Consider the following 22,661-nt stretch of genomic DNA (forward strand, 5'->3'; position numbering starts at 1 on the left):
GGGCAGGAACAGGCTCTTCCGATGTGTTTATACGACATCCAATGTTGCCATCCTAGTAATGGAAGAACCTGAGCGCAGCTGTAACGATAATAAATAACAAGAAGTACAAGGAGTCACTTAGTCATCAGAGAGAAATGCTGAGAACCAAAACTATGAGACCTTGATATCAGAGCATCCTTCAAGATGAAAGGCAGTTTGAAGTCAATGGGATATTTTCATTTCGGGGAAACACCAACTCAATCAGACCTACTCCCAGTGCCCTTTGTTGGGATGGGCTCAGGGGCTAAGTCTGGCTGAGTGAAGTCTCTCCCCCAGTTAAAGCACTTCTGACTGGGGTCTCTTCCCCCAAAGAGAGGCAGTGGGGGCAGTTCTGACTGTTGGAGGCTTCCCAGGAAGAGAAGGTCAGATGGTGTGTATGTGTGTTCCCTACTGACAGGCAGTGGGAGTGGGTCTGACTGGTGTGTGTACGTCTTCCACCATTGAGGGCACTGGGGTATAGAGTGACCATCCATCCCCTTATTTTAAGGAACTGGCCCTTATTTCATTGATTTGTCCCTTTTCAGGGAAATCCCTTGACTTGATTTTAAGGGATACCCCTTGAACATTTTAAACATTACATTGAAGCTTATGATAATTGTGTTTTATACTTGAAGGCAGTACACATGTACACTTGAGAGAAAAATACACACTATGCTGAGGGAAATGGTGTTTCCCCAAAATGTCCCTTAAAATTAAGTGTTGTCTCGTATTTTTCATGTGGTTTTCCCTGATTTCTATCCAGCAAAGGTGGTCACCATCTTGGGGCAGGTCTGATGGTAATCTCCCCCAAGGAGAGGAACTTAGGTCAGATCTGAAAGGGGTGGCATGTCTCCCCACAATGAGGGGCACTGGGGAAGTTGTGACAGGAGTGGGGAGTCCCTCCCGTGAGGAGTCTGGGGTCAGGTCTGACAGGGGAGGGGAGTCCTCCCAATGAGGGGCGCTGGGGCAGATCTGACAGGGGAGGGGAGTCCCCCCAATGAGGGGTCTGGGAGCAGATCTGACAGGGGAGGGGAGTCCCCCCAATGAGGGGTCTGGGGGCAGATCTGACAGGGGTGGGGAGTCCCCCCAATGAGGGGTCTGGGGGCAGGTCTGACAGGGGTGGGGAGTCCCCCCAATGAGGGGTCTGGGAGCAGATCTGACAGGGGTGGGGAGTCCCCCCAATGAGGGGTCTGGGGGCAGGTCTGACAGGGGTGGGGAGTCCCCCCAATGAGGGGTCTGGGGGCAGGTCTGACAGGGGTGGGGAGTCCCCCCAATGAGGGGTCTGGGGGTAGGTCTGACAGGGGTGGGGAGTCCCCCCAATGAGGGGTCGGGGGCAGGTCTGACAGGGGTGGGGAGTCCCCCCAATGAGGGGTCTGGGAGCAGATCTGACAGGGGTGGGGAGTCCCCCCAATGAGGGGTCTGGGGGCAGATCTCACAGGGGTGGGGGTCCCCCCAGTGAGGGGCCTGGGGGCGGGTCTGATGGGGTGGGGGTCCCCCCCAATGCAGGGTCTGGGGGTAGGTCTGATGGGGGTGGGGGTCCCCCCAATGCAGAGTCTGGGGCGAGTCTGACGGGGGGGGTCCCCCCAGTGAGGGGCGCTGGTGGGAGTCTCTCTCTGGGCCCGGGCTGGAGGCGACACCCCCTTTCCCCCAGGACTACATTTCCCGGCATGCCGGCGCGGCAGGGGGCGGAGGCGCGGCGCGGCGAAGGGGCGCGGCCGGCGAGCCTGGGGCTGGGCTGGGGCAGAGCGGCTCCGGCGCTGGGGGGTGGGCGAGGCTCGCTGCGTCCCAGCCGGGCCCGGAGCCCATGGAGCGGGGGAAGATGGCGGAGCTGGAGAGCCTGGAGACGGCGGCGGAGCACGAGCGGATCCTGCGGGAGATCGAGAGCACGGACACGGCCTGCATCGGCCCCACGCTCAGGTACAGCCGGGCCCGGGGCAGGGGCCCCCCGCCGCAGTCCTGAGCAGGGACCCTCTAGCCCCCCTGAACGGGGAGCCCCCAGCCCCCCGTCACTTCCCCCTGAACAGGGAGCCCCCAGCCCCCCCATCAGGGAGCCCCCAGCCCCCCCATCACTTCCCCCTGAACAGGGAGCCCCCAGCCCCCCTGAACAGGGAGCCCCCAGCCCCCCTGAACAGGGAGCCCCCAGCCCCCCCTGAACAGGGAGCCCCCAGCCCCCCTGAACAGGGAGCCCCCAGCCCCCCTGAACAGGGAGCCCCCAGCCCCCCTGAACAGGGAGCCCCCAGCCCCCCTGAACAGGGAGCCCCCAGCCCCCCCGTCACTTCCCCCTGAACGGGGAGTCCTCGGCACCACTCAGCCCTAGAGACTCCTGGCTCCCCTAAGTTGGGAACTCCCAGCTCCCTCATCACTTCCCCCTAAGCAGGGAGGACACCTCCCCCTCCCCCACTCCCTGTTCAGACATGGAGAGCCCTCTAACCCCACCAAACTGGGTTATCCGTCCAAATTGCCACTCTCTGTCCTTGCTGATAGACCCTCTAAACCCCCAAATGAAACAAAGAAAGGACCCTCCTGGTGCTCTGCGAATATACCAAATCCCTAAAAGAAGGGCTTCCCCATGCCCCCTTAATCAGGTATACACCCTGATATTCCACCTGTTCTGACTGAATGACAGTTCCATGGCATAGCTGCCAGTCATTGTCATTCTCCCCTGTCCCAGCTGCTGTCCTGAGCCCAAACAGCTGCAGCCCCCTGAACCTCTGCACTCCTTTCTTCCTGCTTTACCAAGGGTCCTTCTCTCTTCTCCAAATCCTGCTTTAAAACCATCTCCTGCCAGGAATTCTCCTACTTTGTTCTCCTCCCTCTCCGCCCTTTTGATTTTTTGAAACTGTTGTCCTGTGCCTTGTCTCCTTCTGTTTGAGAAGTGCTGTGTACATTTATGGCATTGAATAAAATGATGGTGGTTAATAACTCAGCAGGAAGGCAGGCCAGTGAAGGGATTTGAGGAAGGAGTGTGGGGTAACATAATTGGAGCAGCGAGATGGGAAAACTCTTTTTTTGGAAGCAGTGTTTTGAATAGACGTGGAGGGTTGAGGTGAGATGTGGGAGGTGACCAAGGTACAGGCCAGGATTCTAACTGTAGTGCTGGAGAAGGAAGAATGGATTTTAGATAGGGATGTGAAAAACATTGGGATCAGCAAGACCTTGAATTTGGGGGATGGTGGAGCAAAAGATGATGGTGATAGAGAGGATTGCAGCTGTAAGGTACTAGTATTGCCTTGGGACTGGCTTTCTTCAAGCCTTCTGTATTTGGGACCTGGTGCCCTCTCTATAGTGAATTTTGGGCACAGCATTGATGGTAGGGTGGTATAAGCGTCTAATAATTAGACACCCTCTTGAAAATTAGTTTACTAACCTCCCACTCTGAATCTCTGCTTTATAACTATGAAAAACCTGTCCTGGGTTGTGTGCATTTAAATGTTTTCTGCAGAAGTCACCTCTGGGCTGCAGAGGAGTATGAAATCCTCTTGTTCCTTCCCACACCCTCCCTCTCCATTATACCCAGATACCATCCTCGCGTCATAGTTCTGGCAGGGGCTGAAGGATTTCTCATCAGGCCAGGGGTGAGATGCATCAAGAAGTTGAAGATAAAATGTTGTAATCTGAAACTGTGGCCCATTCCCGAGGGCCTTGCCTGTAGTTGTTTAGACTTGTAATTTGGCTTCACTATGATCTGATTGTTTTTTTCTTCTTCTAGGCCTTTTTTTTGGGGGGGTGGGCTGGGGGTTCCTATTTTGCTTTAAGGGGCTGTCAATGTGAAAGAATGTTCCATATTCTACTGATTATTTTTAAATTCGCACTTCTGGGTCTGATTTCCTCAACCTCTCGAAGGAGTGTTTGTATAGAGTGTTTGTTCTTTGGTAACTGTAGCAAACTGTCACATTAGATGTGGGGATGCCTGTTTGACAATATGTACATATAGGGAGAATGTGCAGATTTCATCGCAAACCCCAGACTCTTATCTGAATGTTATTTTCCTTATCCTTGTTTTATGGGTTTTTATTTTTATCTGTTTCACAAAAAGTATGACGAATTGCAAAGCCATGGGGTATGGGTACAGTTACATCCTCGTGATGATATCGGTTAATGTTTCTGTTTGGTTGGTGGATCCTTTGTTCCCTTATTAAACATCCTCTTTTGGTGGTTCTTGCGGTACCTTTCAACTGGAAAAAGTCTTTGCCTACTCTGTGAAGATGCTGACGTTTTCTCTGTCCTAGGGGTGTAAATGAAAGAGGTTGCATGGCTGTTAACGCTATCATTTCTGCTTTTCGTTCGCTCTCGGTGGTAGTTTATGAAGTTCTGGAGTCAGTGTTTCATTCTTTTGTTTTTCCTTTGTGATGCAGTTTACAATTTCTCAGCAGTGATTTCTGCTGCATTGTTAATCTAGAAGACATGGTATTTGTCTGTGTAGCTGTGGCCTGTTTCCATAAGGAATCACCTGATTTTGTGTGATTTTATAATGTTTAGATAAATAAATTATACCCATTTGGAATCTGTTCCAGCTATCCAGACTGCACATTATTCACAACGCTGGAAGTAAACTACTTTTATTTTTAACCCCCCTATCCCCCAAACAAACAAACAACTATACAGTCCACTATACCCAGATCCCTCATGTTAAAGGGCAGAAGTGTTGTTTTAAAATTGTTTCCTTTAAAAACCAATTAATTTCCCCCAAAAACTGAGATTAAAACTGATATTTCTAAAACTTTCCTTTTACTTTTCACTATTTTTCTTTTTTCAATTTCGTTCTCCTTTTGAAATGAAAACAGTGTTCAGTTTCACCTTTGTCTGTAGTCCGGGTTTTGGTTTTTGTGCACTAACTGTGGAGCTTAAATTGCAATGGTAAAGGGGGATATTTAAATCCAAACAGAACGGTTTTTTTAAAAAATAAACATTTATGTTAATATCAGGTTTATGTAAAACCATCTCGTTTTTACAAAACCATAACTTCTGGAGTTAATCTACCTGCCTGTGTCCCTTCAAATGAGCAAATGTGTATACACTTTCTGACTGATAACAATGGTCTTTGACTATAGTCACAGGATCTGTGTCTGCATTTGTATAGTGGCAGGAAACTCTTGTTTTGTGATATTATAAGATTACAATTTGGTCAGCTCTTGACTCATTTTTTAAATCTTCTTTTAAATATTCTCCCAGCAGAAGTAGGGCCGTAACTGTAACCTTGTGGGGATAGGCCATGTGATGTTATTGGAAGGACATGCTGAACACTGGTCTGGTTTATTAATAAAAAAAAGTCAAAATACTCAAGAGCCATCTGTCCAGGTTTTTCATATTGTGTAAAAATTACAACAGTAGGTTTTAAGTCTCCTATTCTTGGCATATTCAGCAGAGATCAAATGAGGTTTCAGACGTCATGTATGTCTTCAGACTTTTATACTATGGATCTGTGTATCTGTCTGAGGAGTGGGGGAGCTCAGGATTCTGCAACCGTCAACTGTATAAACATGGTTGTTACAGGAGTGATTCTAGAATGGCTTTTCTAATCTGGGTGGGGGTGGGATTTGTTTTTATTTTACTGAGAGATGTTATTAATGACAAGCATCAACAGTACCAGTTCCAAAGAGCTTTCAGTCTACTCTAGATAGACACAGAGTAGACATGCTGTGTGCCAGAGAAGTAGAAGATTTAACAACTTTTTTTTTTTTTTTAAATGACTCACTGCTTGTGGGCATCATGGAAGAAGCGAGTCTTCAGGAGACAGGCTAGGCTCCCTTTGAGAAATACCACAGTTTCATAACATAGTGCAGACACACAATCTCTGCCCGTGGTACAGGGAAATGGTGCTGGAATCCTGCTAGCAACGTGGGCTTGTCTGCACACAGTTTTTGCCTTGCTTAGCTATGCTAGTTTCTATTTCAACATAGTTAAAAGGGGTAAAATCTCATAGTGTGGATGCTATTACCATGGTATAAAAGTGCTTCCCTGGAATAAACGACACTGATATAATGCTTCATATCCCTATAATTGTGTCCACACTGGGGTGTTGCACCACTTTAATCAGTTTCTATGTTGATTATATTTATAATAAAGACTGTATGTAGACCAGCTCCAGTTGTATTTAAATTGTCATTGCTATGGAGTTCTGATTCCTATGTGGACAGTGTCTTTCATTGAAGTCACTTATTTTCATGAGTCCTTCTGTAAATATTTGGGAGGAAAGACTCCTTCAGAAGGACTAGGTGGTTGCTGACTCACTTCCATTTAACAGATGAAATGCATGCGCTGAGGATGCTCTCATACAGGTCTAATCTGCCTCTACTTCAGCACATCTGTGCTGAGCATTATCGCAAAACCAAAGATAAGAGTTCCTGAAGTACATATACTAGTGTCTTGTCCAGTCTAGTTTAAACATGGGGTTTCCCCAGTTTCCTTTGGGGAAACTATTTCCTGGCCTAATAGGTCCTGTGCTTTCAGAACAGTTGGAGTATTTATTTTTAAGGGAACCTTTTCAGGTGCTTTAGAACTATCAAGCTGTTGGGGACACTGGGGCGTAGCCACTAGGTAACTCGAGGGGATAGAAGACAACGAGTGTCGATGAAGCCCCCTCGCACTAGGCCCAAGTGTCCTTGGCCCCCACCTCCCGCCTGGAGGCACTCGCAGCAGTTATGCTGAGGATCTGCAACAATATGTTGCAGAGTCAGACTACCTGAAACTAAACAAGGCCAAACAGGGCAGATATGGAAGAAAAATGCTGAATAAAGCAGCTTTATGTATAGTTTAACAAATGATACAAAAAACAAGGGAACTAGCTGGTAACTGGATTGGCTGGCTATATGGATACTTAGGGCAGCTTGCTATTGGATAAGTATGCTGAAGAAAGGATGGATAAAAGCCTGTGTAACTTCCTGCTTTGTGTGCAGGATTTGAGATTCTATTCTCCCTGTACCTTTTTGAAGCTTCAAATAAACTTTTCTGCTTCTCCACCCCGTTGTGATTATTGGGTGAAGCACACCGGGTAGCGAACCAAACCCTGCTGTTGTTTTGCCTCTTGGCACTGGGTGCCGGCAACAAAGCTATGCAATAGCTATTATCATAACCATGCTATCTTACTGTTAACTTGGCCTCCCTCTCCTGGACTATTGTTTTACATCTGAAACTTACCATGTCTTGTTTCAAATTAGATTATAAACTCTTTGGAGCAGGGATCTGGTTAGGACCTTTGGATGCTGCTGGAATACAAATAACAAATGTCAGGATGTCTTTCCTGCTTTTCAGTCCAAATGCTTCCTTTACTAAAGATATCCAATCACTCCTAGTTATTGTCTCTTGTAGCACCCTAAGTAGTTCCTCTCCTCCCGTTTATGTTTACATTATTTAGTTATTTGTAGATAATTTTCCTCTCTCTTCTACCCATCCACATTTTTATAACATCATTGTGGTATCTAATCACCCTTGCGGAAGAATAATGCCTTCCTGCCCATAAATCATCTCCACCTAAGTTCTAGCGCTTTGATTTTTCAGTCTTCCCCGTAAATTCATTGATCATGTTTGTTGCTCTTCACTGAACTCCCTCCAGTTTGTCTAGCTTCCTGGTGATGTGGTGAAGGTAATATTGTGTGTGAAACCACACCAGAACAGTATAGAGGACAGTTTTGTGACTGGATGTCTCTGTGTGACTGGATCACACCCTTAAAAAAAAAAAAAAAGAAATAAAAAAGAGTTGCAAACTCCTATCTAAATTTCTGAATCTTTAGCATTACCCCTTTCCAAAAGTCTCCTCCCAATAAATGTATGTGATGTATCATTTTTTTGCATAGATATATTATCTTACATTTTTATTACTGGATTGGTTTCTGCCTCTTTTTAAAATTTTTCGCATCCCTTTGTATTATTTCTCTGCCCTCACTAGCATTTGTACCTCCTTTCAATTTATCATGTATATTTCCTTTAATGTATGGTTTACTCGCTCTTCTAGATTCCTAATAAATGACTTATGGATCCATAGAGTTTAAAGCCAGAAATGACCCTTAGATCATCTAGTCTAACCTTCTGTTACAACACGGGCCATTAAATTTCACCAACTTACCCCTGTAATGAGCCCAGAAACTTGTCTGGCTAAAACACATCTTCCAGAAAGGAACCCAGTCTTGATCTGAAGACAACAAGAGATGGAGGGAGAATCCTTCACTTCCGTTAGTAGTTTGTTCCAATGCTTAATCACCCTCACTGTTGAAAATTTGTGCCTTGTTTCTAATTTGAATTTGTCAGGCTTCAACTTCTAGCCATTGTTTCTTGTTCTGCCTTTTGCCACTAGATTAAACAGCCCTTTAATACCTGGTATTTTCTCCATGTGAAGGTGCTTTGACACTGTAATCAAGTCACCTCTCAATCCTCTTTTTGCTAAATTAAACAGAATGAGCTCTTAAGTCTCTTGCCCTGTAACGCATTTTCTCCAGACCTCAAATCATTTTTGTGGCTCTCTTCTGCATTCTCTCCAATTTTCAACATCCTTTAAAAAGGGTGGACACCAGAGCTGTATGCAGGTCTCACCAATGCAATATATACAGAGGTAAACGCCTATTCCCTACTCCTACTCCCGTTTACGTATCCAAGGATTGCCTTAGCACTTTTTGTAACGACATTGCATTGGGAGTTTGTTGAGTTACTTGTCCACTATGACCCCTAATCCTTTTCAGAGTCACTGCTTTCCAGAATACTGTCCCCCATTCTGTAGGTCTGGCTTGGTTTACTTGTTCTAAGATGTATAACTTTGCATTTAGCTGTATTAAAAAGCATTTTGTGTGAATGGGCCCAGCTGCAGATTGCTCTGTAAGGCTGCCCAGTCCTCCTCATTATTTACCACTAAGCCAATCTTTGTGTCATCTGTAAATGTTATCAGCAGTGATTTTTTTTTTTTTTTTTTTTTTAGTGTCAAGCCTAGTAGTGGTCCCCGGGGAACCCCACCAAAGAAACACCCTTTTTTGATGATGATTCCTAATTGACCACTACTTTTTGAGATCTGTCAGTTAGCCGCCTCTTAATCCATTTAATGTGTGTTTTATTAATATTACGTAGTGCTAATTTTTTCATCAAATGTCTTGCAGTACTAAGTCAAATGCCTTATAAAAGTCTAAGTATATGACATCTATGTGGTTACCTTTATCAACCAAACTTTCGTTTCATCAGAGAATGAAATCATGTTTGTTTGACAAGACTTTTTTTTTCTGTAATCATGTTGACTGGCATTGCTTATATTCCAATCCTTTAATTCTTTATCAGTTGAATCCCATATTAGCTTGTCCATTATTTTGCCTGGGATTGATTTTTGCATAACCTAGAGTTTCCTGGGATTATTCCATTGTCATTTTTGCACAATGATAACATTCTTACCATCTTCTGCAATTTACCCAGTATTCCAAGGTTTATTAATAAATTAACACCCAGCAGTCCAGAGATCTCTTCAGCCAACTCTTTTATACCTCTTGCATAGAAGTTAACTAGGCCTGCTGATCCAAAAATGTTTATCTCTAGTAGACATTGTTTAACATCCTCCTTAGGTACTAATAGACTGTAAAGTACTTCATCAATATATAAGTACACCGTCCTGCTTCTTTTCAAATACAGAAAAGAAATGTATTAACGCTTTGGCCTTTTCTGCCTTATTATTACTAACAACTTTACCATCTCCATCTAGTAACAGGTGTATAACATTGCTAGGATTACTTTTTGTTCCTATTATACTTAACACACACCTCCTTCCCTGTCCTTACTGTCTTTAGCCCAATCCCCAATGGATTTTTTCCCTTATATCTTTAGCTTCCCTTATCAATTAGAATTGGTCCTAAAAGAAGTGGTTAACCTTCCCCTTCCCACCAAACATCTTTTCCTAAGTCAGTATATTGTTCTACATCATTTCCTTTTTGTGCCACTAGTTTTAAGTCTTCTGGAATGTTTCTCTTATGAACTGGAATAACTTTTCAAGCCAGGGTTTTGAGAGGCACTGTATCAAATAAAATCCAAACATATTACATCTGTCTCATTCCTTTCATCCATTATATTTGTACTTTTATCAAGAAAAGTAATGAAGTGTGTCTTGCAAAATTTGTTTATAAAAGTGCTGTAAAATGTCAGAATCCTTCCTTAAACTCCTCTCTGTGATAATGCCTGCAAAATACTCTTGGATGAGCAGGCTGCCGGTGTGCGATAATTCTACTTATCAAGCTGTTCATAATCTTTTCATTCTTGTGCTCCTCCGGTGTCTCTCATAGACTTTAAAGTCAGAAGAGACCATCGTGATCATCTAGTCTGACCTCCTGACATTTCAGGCCACCGAAGCTCGCCCACCCATTCCTGAAATAGACCCCTAACCTCTGGCTGAGTTACTGCAGTCCTAAAATCATGGTTTAAGGACTTCAAGTTACAGAGAATTCACCATTTACACTTATCTTAGACTTAGATTGTAAGCTCTCCCGGTGCAAGGACTGTCTTTTTGTTTGTCTGCATGATGTTTAGCACAGTGAGGCCTGATTCATGATGGGTATTACTGCAGTAAAAGACTAATAGTTGTCCAAGATCCTGATTCTCTGCTTTGCCACTATCAGTGGCCTGGGAGGGGAGGTTATCTAGTTTGTGTTTTTGTGTCTTTGAGCCATGTGTTTAGTCCAAAAATGTCCGAGGTGGCTGCTGCTACTCTTCGGTGTCTCAGTTTTAGGGTGCCCAACTTGAGAGCTCTTGGCCCTGATTTTTCACAAGTTCTGAGCACCCATAACCCAAGTTAGTGGGAGCTGTGAGTGCTCAGTGCTTCTGGAAATCCAGCCCTAGGTATCTTGGGTTGGGCTCTCGGAAATGGAGGAATCCCAGATAGGAGGATGAAAATGTTGGCCGTCTGCCTCAGTCTGTAAAAGGAAGATATCTCTACTGCAGGAATTTTTTGAGGACTGGCTAATGGCTTCTGCTGTTATGACTCCCTGGTTCTCGCAGTGAATCTGTATCACCCTAAGCTCAGCATTGGGGCTGCTTTTACCTGTGCCAGCTGGTTATGGTTCCTAAAGGTCCATTCTCTAGCTCAGCATTGCTGGGGGAGCAGTACACTCTGGCCTTACTGTCTCTCTATCCTGATATGTTCTCTGCACCTGGGGTTCAGCTGGGGAGAGTGAGTGGGGCAGCTACCTCTACTCTGCTCTGCACCAGCTGAGGAAAACCCCCTCTCCCCGCACTGCCTGAAGGCAGCCAAGAACGTGGCCTGCTTGTAAAATGCTTTGAAGATGAATGCTGTGTACATTTATTATTACTGTCTGTGTGTTTAAAATTTGTATCTCTGTGTAATAAGCCTTTTACCTCTTATTTTACACCCTTAGGAATAATATTTTTCATGTGACATTCTGAGCTGGCTGAATCAGTCCCATATCTTATGAATTACTGGGCAAAAAATGCAAACAGCCTCTAGAGGAATGTGTCATGAAGCTATAGGCCTGACCGATCAGATGCTAACTTCTTCTGTTCACTGAGCTCACTCAGGAAGCTTGTTTATAACCACAGTCAGTTGCTACGAGAAGCTGAATAGGACTCTTTGGAGCATCTTCAGTGCACCTCGACCCCTCCCAGATGGGAGAACATAATGCAATAGGAATGAAACTGCTCAAGTAGATGTGCCCTGTTCGTGTGCCCATAATTATCTTTTAAAAGATGCTTAAAGCATTATTACCTGAATTATGTTAATGTTCCTCACTATCAGCCTGATACTGCCCAGCCCAAAACCCCCTAGCAGGAAAAACATCAACAATTGCATTAATTCTAGTACCTGTGTTACTTTGCGACCGTTTATGCAGGAAATTTAAACACAATATTAAGGAACTGACTGGTCAGGTTTAATCTGACACTTACAGCTTCTGTGACTTGTGACTAAGATGTGCTTTTTTCAGTTTTATGTTTCCCCTTCCTTTTATAATGTTAGGCCCTGATCCTGTAAGCCAGTGTCCTGGGCCCACTGGGGGGGGCTGCGAGCAGGTTTCAGGGGGTCCGCCAAGCAGGGCCAGCATTAGACTTGCTGGGGTCCAGGGCAGAAAGCTGAAGCCCCAATGCCTGGGGCTGAAGTCGAAGCCTGAGCAACTTCGCTTAACAGGGCCCCCTGTTGGTATGGGGCCCCAGGCAATTGCCCTGCTTGCTACCTCCTAACGCTGGCCATGGCTTTTACATGCAGAAAAACAGTTTTTTGTGGCAGAGGTGGGCAGTGGATTTTTTTATAGCATGTGGGTGGGGGGGCTCAGAAAGAAAGTGTTTGAGAACCCCTGCTATAAGTAGTTCCATCTTGGTGAACCCTTACAGTCCGCACAGAGTAGTTTACAGGGAAGAGACCTTAGTTTATTTATAGAGAGTATTAACTTCCTCGTCAATCTTGTGGAAAATAGCTTCCTTTCTAGAATTAAATTTACTTGCAAAAGTTATCAACCCCTCCTACCTGCTCCTATTTGGTGAGGCCTGAAAGTCTGTCTGGGCCATTCTAGGAGAGCGTTTTCTCCCCCCAGCAACTCATTGGATTTTATTTTATTTTCACTTTTGTGTTAGCCTCTCAGTGCATCTTGTTGCTTATTATGAAATAAGTAGTGGTGGTAGTATTACAAGTTAGCACTACTTTAAGGGATGCACTCCTATCGCAGAACCGAATGGCATTGTCCCTCTTTTCTCCTGGATGTCCAGGGAAGTTCTGGGTGAGTTGAGAGTTTTGGAGTGGGAATTGTGTCAGAGGGTCTATGGGTGTTATTTTTTGGAGATCACTGTTTTTCATGGACCGTTTATACTGATGATTGAGTTATTAGATTATATGATTATGAATCAGAGTAAATGAAACACATGACTGGGAACTAAGAGCGCTGGGTTTTAGTCCTGGCTCAGCCACTGACTTGCTGGGTGACCTTGGGCAAGTCATGACACCTGCCTGCGCCTCAACTTCCTTATCTATAAAATGTTGATGATAGCACTTACCTTTCCAAAGGGTCATCGTGAGGAGATGAAGGGTGCTAAGTATTATTACTCAACTTTGGTTTGGTGTGGGGTTTTTTTTGTGACTGCTTGGGGAGAGGGGAAGAAGGTGAGTCTTCTTAGTACTATTGCTGTAGCAGATACATCTGTTTATGGTTCGCTGGGGAGTATTGCTTTAAGAAGTTACTGTACCGTATCAGCTGAGAATAAGGAGATGCTTAACCAGAGACACTTTCCTGTTCTTGTTTCAGGGCATAAGGAAGATCTTATCTAATTTGTTGTCTTCCAAACACTTTTCTTCAGACAGTCTGGATGTGCCATATGCCCTTTGGAAAGTCATATTTAAGTGTCAGCATTGGCTTTGGTTTTTCAAATCAGTCCACTGATGACCAGCTCTCCTGACTAGGTGAGGATGACTTCTTAGAAGGCCATTCCTCTGTGGAACTCACCTGTATGAGGATTTTCTTTGCCACCAACGAGCAGTGACCTTCAGGACCACACTTTTGCTTGGGAGGGGTGGGGGAAAAGATGGACTCAAAACCAGTGGTGAGCTGGAGCCGGTTCGCACCGGTTCGCTAGAACCGGTTGTTAAATTTAGAAGCCCTTTTAGAACCGGTTGTTCCACAAGGGACAACCGGTTCTAAAAGGGCTTTTAAATTTAACCGGCCAAAAGTGGCGCCTTAGGCACTGATTCCATGGGTGCTCCAGGGCTCCAGCTCACCTCCGCCTCCTCCCCTGAACGCGCCGCCCCGCTCTGCTTCTCCGCCCCCCAAGGCTTCCCGCGAATCAGCTGTTCGCGCGGGAAGCCGGGGCGGGCTGAGAAGCAGGCGGCAGCTTCGCACTCAGGCCCAGGGAGGCGGAGGTGAGCTGGGGCGGGGGGACGCGAGGAGGGCCGCCTGCGCCGCAGCAGGTAACCCGGAGAGGGGGGCTGCGCAGGGGAACTGCTCCCCAGCTCACCTCCACCACCCTCGGCCTGAGTGTGAAGCCGCCGCCTGCTTCTCAGCCCTCCCAGGTTTCCTGCCGAACAGCTGATTCACGGGAAGCGGGGGGGTGCGGAGAAGCAGCGTGGGATGGTGCATTCAGAGGCGGAGCGGAGGTGAGGTGATCTGGGGCCGGGCGCGGGGCGGGGAGCTGCCAGTGGGTGCTCTGCACCCACCAAATTTTCCCCATGGGTGCTCCAGCCCCAGAGCACCCACGGAGTCGGCTCCTAAGGTCCCACTTTGATGTGATCAGTGGGGGGAGCGGCCGCTCCCCCCCCAGCTACGCTCCCCCGCCATTAGGAGCCAGAAGGACCTGCTGGATACTTCCTGGGAGCTGCCCCAGGTAAGCACCTCCGGGACTCCCCACCTCGCCCCCTGGCAGGTCCCTCTGGCTCTTAGGGGTGGGGTGGGCACCCACTACGGTGGCCCACGAGACACTCCTACCCGATTTTGGGGGCAGTTGGGTCAGGGAGGTGGGTGGATGTGGCAGGGGTCCTGGGGGTGGGTGCGTCAAGGAACGCAGGGGGTTGGATGGGGTAGGAGTCTCTGGGGGGCGGGGGTGGGCAATGACCCCCTTGTAGGGTGAGGAGGGAACCGGTTTTTAAGATTTTGGCAGCTCATCACTGCTCAAAACTACCCTTGTGCTCTCTTCCGGATGTGCAGTCTGGTGCACGAGTGGCTGAGCTGTGCCAGTTGAGTGTAGCAGATTTAGCCAGATGAGCAAATTTCTCCTGCTGCTCAGAGCATCTACTGGAAGGCCGAGGCAGGTGACTAGTTCACATTTTTCAACCTCAGGTCATACAGGCTGGTCGGATAGTGCACTCGGGAGGCTAAAGTTCAGGTTAGCATTGGGACTGTAAGGCAATAAGGGATTAAATATCACTTGTCTTAAGTGGGGTTTTGCTTGTCCCAGGCTGTTGTATGATTGAATGCTCCTAGTCTGGGGCTTCATCAGAGGGCGAATGTGCTTCATGCAGTAATCAGTGGGGCTGGAGCGAATTGAAATGAAGTGAGGCAGTATTGTGCATATGAAGGTTGCTTACAAGGACACCTCTCTAACGATTATCTGAGTAGGCAAACGATATATTGTGAAGTTTGAATGCTCTGTTGCATTGCAGCTGAACAGGACTTTCTCAGTGATACTTTTGATCCACCCACGCAGGGTGTGGTGACATGTATGGCAGAATTGATGGTGGCCTCTAATCAGTGCGTGTCCTTTCATGCCCTTGCTGTGCTGTGAAAAAGCCCAGTGGAAGCTGCACTCAGCTGTGTTAATCGTTGAGAAGTTAGCCAAACAACTGCACAAGGAGCGCTTGAGGTGCTTTAGTTTCTTAAAGCATAGCACAGGATTAATAGAGTTAAAGATATTTCTTGTGCTGGTGATCAAAATTGCATTTTCTTCTGGGTACAGAGAGACACCAGATTTGATTAAGGGAGAGGGTGCATCAGTCTCCATAGCTAGGTTCACTTCTGGTATTTCCTGAAATCCTATGTGGTGATATTTCATTTGCATTTTCAAATATTACGTGCAACCCAAAATAATTCCCCATAGACCTCTTTTTTGCCATAAGTAAAGCTAAAACGACCTCTCCACTTGCCTGTCTAAGTTCAGTGTTCTGTCTGCTAAGTTGGAAGAAGCACATGTGCTGAGGATGAAGCTGAGCAGAGAGTGCTCCTGTGATCGGTACTTTGCTCCCTGAGCTGCTTTTGTGCTTAATGCAGAGTAGTGACTGCAGATGAACAAACTCTCCACTCCACAGCTGAACAACGCTCGGGGAAAGAGATCCGCCAGGCCTCCCAAGGAGGGATGAGAGTGGAGCAGAGCATTGTGCCCCTGCCTTTCAGCTGGAATATCTGGGAAAGATTAATGCTCAGTGTTTTTTTTTTTTTCTCCCTCCCTCCTCCCAGCAGAGCGGGGAAGAGGAGGGCTCCACATTTACCAGACATCTTATTAACCAAAGGCTGATAGGGAAGATTGAGGAAGCTTTGGTGGTGTCCAAGGGTAAGGCTGCATTTCCAGTATCATGATGAGGGAGGAGTTCTTAGGTACTGCCTTGAACTCTGTGTGACAGATATTGCAACCCCATGCAGTATCTTTGGGTGCCATTCTATTAAATTTATGGAAGCTTTATGTATGATCTACTCCATCAGGAGGGGTTACCACAGCTCCTATAGAAGCTACCTACAGTGGGGGGCTGATTAAGGTGAGTCACTGAGACTAAACAAAGAACACAGAGAAAGAGCTTTTAGTATGAAAGGATGAGCTTGAACTGACACAAGGCTTTCCTTCTGATCCAGCAAACAGACAGGACCTTCTGTCCAAGAGGGATCCATACCCTTCTGTAAAGGTTGGAAAGACTTTGGCCTGCTAGGGTCCCATAAAACTGATGGGTGAATCCTGTATGTTTAGTGTGTGTTTAAACCTGTTGATTGTTTTTATTATGTTTTCTCTGCAATGCTTTTACCTCAAGAATAAATGTGCTTGCTTAGAATGAGCTGTGTAATAACTTGTAACTGCTGGCAATATGCTGTTCATAGCCGTCAGAGAGAAAGCAATGCACAGGTGCTGGCCTTCAGGCAGATTGGCCTGCTGGGGATGTCACAGTGTAAGGCAGGGAGCTGTGCAGCCTTAAAATCCCCAGTCTGAAGGAAATGGAACAAGGGTTCTTGCCCAGAGACAGGTGATGGTTGGAGACCTGAGGCCTGACTGGCAACTCCTGGAGTGGACCATGGAAGGAGGGGAAACAGATGCAGTCATCCTGAAACTGACACCCTGCTGGAATGACTGGCTCCACCTTGAGTATGGGCCTCTGGCTTATAGGTTTAGTCTTCTGGTAGAAGGTGTTTGGTTAGATGTTTTTCAAATCCTAGCCAAGGAAATTGTGTGTGTGTATGGGAGAGAACTGAATTAATCTAGACTTCACTTTCTTTGTATTTTAACTGTAGATCTTAAAAATTTGATCTAGAAAGACTTAACAGGTCAACTAATACATCCCTCCCTGGTCTGTCTAGTGCAGGATTGTTCTCTCCAGTATATTTTTAGTAGTTTATCCTAGTCTAAATCTGTTAAAGATGGGGCTTCCACTCCTCTTTGGAGATTATTTCACAGAATAATAGATTTCACTCTTGGGATGTTTTCCCTGAGATTCAACCTTAATTTTTTTCTATATTTATTTCATGGCATGATTCCTAACTTTATTACCTCAAAATGTGCTAGGAGCTTCTCAAAGACAAGTACAGAGATGGTTCCTGCTCTGAAGAGCATAAATCTAATGTAAGTATAAAACAATAAGCCGGGGTCATAAACAGACAAAAAACAGGGGGAAGGAAAGGGGAAAGACAAGGGTGGTACTATCACACAGCTACTTAGTAAGGTATGTATGTCTCTTGATGCTCCATTCATTTAACGCTCCTTGCTTCTCTTTTATTTCCTGCCTCACTCCTTGTAGGTGAGATGGGAGAACAGAGCTTTTTTAGAGGTGATTTCAATGAGGCAAGGGGGGTGGCTTGGCAAACAAGTTTATGGAAGGTATTTCACACGCAGAGAGACAGAGGAGGAGGTGGAGAACAAAGGGGACATGAAGATTGATAGGATGGAATGTAAGTGAAGACAAAGTCAGAGGGAGGGTTGTAGATCTTTGATTGCCAAGGACAAAGAGTTCAAACTTGCTGTGCAGTGAGGTGGAGAGCCATGGAAAGATTTATAGAAGGGGTGACATGACCACACAAGTAAGATGACTTTGGATGGACTGGAGTGGAGGCAATATTGGTATCTAGAGGAGAGGGGAGGGTGGTGGCAATAAACAGTGTGTGAGGTGTCAGGCTATAGATGAGTGGACTGAAATGAAGGAGGCGAGTCTTGGACTTGTTAAGTTCTGCATAGGCTAAACACACGGCCTCAGGTGCGTACCAAACCTCATGCACAGCTTTCCCTGCATGAATAACATGTGGCTTCGGGTAAGAACAAAACCCTCTGCTCAGTTTCTCCAGGGAGCTGCAGCGGGTGTGCCATGTTCTCTTTCCTGCCTGAAGCCAGAAGGGATTTCCTGTGCTTGAAGTGCAAGTTTGTGCCTATACTGGAGGAAAAGATTCTTGGATTGGAGGGGCAAATTGAGATGCTAGTAAGAATTGGAGAAGCTGAAGAGTTCTTAAGACAACCAGGTTGACAAATCACCAGTATTGCAGGTTCAAGGAAGAATGGAGCTGGCCACAAAGGAATCCGTTACAGAGGAAGTCAGAGGGGAGGCCTGGTCGTTCGTAACCACCAGAGACAAGAGGTCATGGCAGTATTCCACATGGTTGGAGACAGGTGAGAATAGCCAGACCCTGGCCACAAGGGAGAAGAGAAATGGGAGGCATGCCCACAGCTAGAAGTTTCAAATTGATACCAGGTCCTCAATATGGAATCTGTGGAAGAAACCTCTCAAGCTCCAGCAGGTCGAAGGAAACAGAGAGACATATGGGACACACGTGTAGATGGCAGCTTGGTCCAACCTCTAAGAAAATCAAGCTTACCTGCAAAGAGTTCTCTAGCCATCCAAGGCAGTCAGACTATCCTTGTTGGAGATTCAGTACTCAGAAGAACTGAATAAACATTCTGCAAGGAACAGGCAGACAACAGGAAAGTGTGTTACCTTCCCAGAGACCAAGACATGAGATGTCACTCTAAGACTGGATATGCTTCTGAAGTCTATGGGCAAGGATCTGTTGGTGATGGTGAGGGTTCATATTGGCACAAATGACACTGTGTCACGGGATATCATGCAGATAATAGATGAGTTCAGGGGACTTGGAAGTGTGCTGAAAAAGAAGACTGTCCAAGCCATCTTTTCTGAGATCCTTCCTGTTCCTCGAGCAAAGGAAGACAGAAGGTAGAAGATTCTGGAAGTGAATTGTTTACTAGGTGAGTGGTATAGGGTGAAGGGTTTTGGTTTTATGGAACATTGGTCTACCTTCTGTGGGGAGGGGGGCTGCATAGTTTGAATGGTCTCCATCTCAATAGAAGGGGAACCAATCTCCTTAGGAATAGGCAGGCTAGAATATTCAGGAGAGGATTTAACTAGTAGCAAAAGGGGAGGGTAAAAAGAGGGAAGATATGAGCACTCAGCACAAAATTGTGATGCTGAGAACAAAATTAATCAAGGAACTAAAGGACATGAGGACAAGAAAGTCTTTCTTTGCCTATAAACCAGTGCTAGGAGTCTGGGTAATAAGAGGAATTGGAATTGCTCATTTATGAGCATAAGTCTGAGCTAGTTGGTATTACTGAAACCTGGTGTGATGATATGCACAATTTAAATGTTATGACCATTGCTTTTAATTTATTTAGGAAGAACTGAGTGGGCAAAAAGGAAGGGGGACTGGAATGTCAAAAATGGCATTACCTGTTTCCAAGTCACTGATAACTTGGAATAAAATGTTGAATGCTTATAGATCAATATCCTAACAGATAAAGCACAAGATAGGGCACTAATTGATGTCTCCCGGAGCGCTGCTTTACTGTGCTATATCCGAATTCGTGTTATATTGGATCGCATTATATCAGGGTAGAGGTGTAATAGATGACAATTTCATGCCTCAAAAAATGTTGCAACCACACAGGGGAATTCTGTATTAGACCTTGTCCTAACAGATAAAGAGGAACTGATCACAGAACTAAAAATTAATGGTAGATTAGGTACAAGTGATCATGACTTGATCACATTTATATTGTGCAAGCAGAATAAAGTCCAGATTAGTAATATATATACCTGGTACTTTAATAAGGCCAATTTCACAACTCTGAAAATAATTGAGCTAAATCAGCTGGGAGGAAGAACTTAATCAGAAAAATGTGAATGACAATTGGGAATCATTTAAGAATGCCCTTAGATGCCCAAAAAAGCCACAATCGAGAAAGAAAGCTGTGCTGGTTCAAAAACCTGACCTGGTTTAGAGGGGATGTGAAGAAAGTTGTAAAATAATAATAATAAAAATAAAAATAACAAATGGAAGAAAGGGGAAGTTGATAGTAAGGAATATTAATCCAGATGTTCAAAATGCCATGGCCTAGGCAAAAGATCAAAATGTTGTCTTTTTAAAACAGACTAAAACAAGTCCTTAAACACTGGCAGAATCATTCAAATAGTGGCTAGTGTACACTTGATGATCTCTGGACTGTAAGGCCCCACTTCTGAGAGTTGCTTTGTGCAGAGCCCTTTTGAAATCAGTGGGGCTCTGTGTAAGCACAGGGATTCAGGCACATGGAGTTGATGGTAGTATCCGGGCCTGTGTTGCTTCCTGTCTAGTTGTACAACTCCTTTTTGAGTCTGACTTGATACAGTTACCCAAATTCAGAATTGCTATATTCAGGTGCATCTGAAGTCAAAGGAAGGATGCTTGCTTATACCAAGTCTGAATTTGGCTCAATGGCTCAGAAAACTTGCTATGTTAATGAATCCAGATTGGTTTGAGCATGAATGCTGTCGCTGGGATTGAAAACTGGCTGGAGGATCATAAACAAAGGGTTATGATAAATGATAGTGTATTGAATGAATTGGAGGGGCAGGGGACTCCTTAAGAGGGTGCTGCAGTGATTGGTGTGGTGCCTTCTTTTATTTCACATCTTTAATCTGGAAGAGGTGTTAAAAAGCATGTTAATTACATTTGCAGATAATACTAAATTGCAAAGAATGGAGGAGAGAATGATGAGGAGAGAAAAATAATACAAGAGGGACAAAGAGGCTAGAAATATGAACACAAAATAACAAAATGAGATTCAACATGGCCCAGTTCAAGTGATTATAGTTTGAGCAACAATTTTGATGCCAATAATTTACTTGGCATTGCATACACAAATAGAGAGAGCCCCCTCACCTGAAGAGCAAAATAATCCAAAATGCAGATGCTTAATGGGAAGAAGACACTTGAAAAGCATTGAGTCCCCATAGCAGATAGCAGATAGCAAATAAGATATGAGATTGCAATGTGATATTGCAGTAGATAAAGGCCTTTTTGATTTTTGGGCAGTATATAATAGCAGCAAAAATACTTACCTCTCTTCATCCGTAAATTTCCAAGCACATTCAAAAGCACAGTTTACAAATGGGGAAACTGAGGCTCAGAGACTTGCCCATGGTCACCGAGCAGGCCAGTGGCAGAGCCAGGAATAGAACCCAGGTGTCCTATGTCTCAGTTTAGTCCCCATCCACTGGGCCACACTGCTTATCTCTCTGTGTGGGGATACCCCAATATATTTCTAACACAGTGAAGCAGCATGTCGGAGCAGAGGGGCAGTGATTCTCAGCACTGGTTGTAGTGTTGTCTGCTGAAGCTGTTATGCCAGTCTTTTAAGTCTTTACTAATTAAGTCCAGCTTGATTGATAAATAAAACCTGCGCCTCCCAATGGTTTGCAGGGTTTAGGTATCCAGTATTTTCTTTCAGCCACTTCCAGATTCAGTTAAAAAGAATTATTCTACAGGACAACCCTGCTTGGGAGGATTCCTGCAGGGCTGCAGCTCTAGCGTGAAATTGATGGCAGCCTGGTTGGTTTCACTCTCCCACACCTAGGCCTATGAGCATAGACAGTGTCATAGATTAGGCCCCTATCAGTTGCACTCTACCTGCCTAGAGGCTGAGGATGAAATTAACTATATGGCTGTCAGTTTGATTCTGGTGCTGCTCATGCTATTGTATGCAGGAGCAGCAATGCCAGCCCAGAAGGAAGAAGGAGGTTGAGGGGAGAGAGAGATTCTAGAAAAGATGGGACAAATTTTCTGGTTTTTTTTTTTTTTTTTGTTTTTTTTGGTGAGGTGGAAATAGGGAAGCGATCCAGAGCAAAGAAACCATCCGTTTAATTTAAGATGCAGACTGCATTTGAGTCTTTCTTCTACTAATCTTAATAAAAATTAAACTTAAGTAACTAAAGAAATTGAGCAAACTTACCCTCTTTAAAATTTTCAATTCGCCTATACTTTGAAATTGTGTACAAGAAGATACTTGCTCAGAACTCCACAGCCACACTCCTGGTAAGGCTGAAAAGAGGGGCAGGGATGAGATAGGAAACTCAGCTGAGGCTCTTAGTAAAACACTTCAAAAGCAATGGAAAAATGCTGCGTATGAAACTGCAAAAGTATACTCAAATTAGCACTCCTATTGAATCAGCCACATCTTAATTTTCAAGGATACAGAGTTACACTCTATTACAGGAGTGGGTGGGTGAGGTTCTGTGGTGTGCAATGTTCGGGAGGTCTGACTAGGGGTGGGCAAACTTTTTGGCCTGAGGGCCACAATGGGGTTGCAAAACTGTATGGAGGGCTGGGTAGGGAAGGCTGTGCCTCCCCAAACAGCCTGGCCCCTGCCCCCTCCCACTCCTCACCCCCCGCCCAGAACCCCTGACCCCTCCAACCTCCCCCCCCACTCCTTGTCCCCTGACTGCCCCCTCCTGAGACGCCCTGTCCCTAACTGCCCCCCCGGGACCCCGCCCCCTATCCAACCCCTCCCTGTCCCCTAACTGCCCTGACCCCTATCCACATCCCTGCCCCCAGACAGGCCCCCTGGGACTTCCCGCCCCTTATCCAGTCCCCCCGCTCCCCACTCTCTTACCATGCCGCTCAGAGCAGCAGGAGCTCACAGAGATCGCCGCCCGGTAGGAGTGGCGGGCCAGAGCGCTGGTGGCATGGCGAGCTGAGGGTGGGGGGACAGCAGGGGAGCGACTGGGGGCTAGTCTC

The 22,661-nt window shown here is 45.7% G+C and overlaps 1 protein-coding gene across 7 annotated transcripts in view; it reads left to right on the forward strand.

Moving 5' to 3' along the window:
• The first annotated feature begins 1,729 nt into the window (after positions 1–1,729).
• Positions 1,730–22,661, forward strand: part of EXOC6B (exocyst complex component 6B) — a 448,390-nt gene continuing 427,458 nt past the window's right edge. For 3 of the 7 annotated variants that reach the window (XM_037898398.2, XM_037898399.2, XM_037898401.2), the window contains exon 1: positions 1,739–1,935. In XM_037898398.2, coding sequence (XP_037754326.1) covers positions 1,823–1,935 — 113 coding nt within the window. In that variant the 5' untranslated portion in view covers positions 1,739–1,822. Of the gene's footprint in view, positions 1,936–22,661 lie in introns of all 7 variants that reach the window. The other 4 variants (XM_037898400.2, XM_037898402.2, XM_043544952.1 and 1 more) reach the window with 4 other exon arrangements.

This window comes from Chelonia mydas, chromosome 4, assembly GCF_015237465.2.
Source record: "Chelonia mydas isolate rCheMyd1 chromosome 4, rCheMyd1.pri.v2, whole genome shotgun sequence".
In the NCBI taxonomy this organism is placed as follows: Eukaryota; Metazoa; Chordata; order Testudines; family Cheloniidae; genus Chelonia; species Chelonia mydas.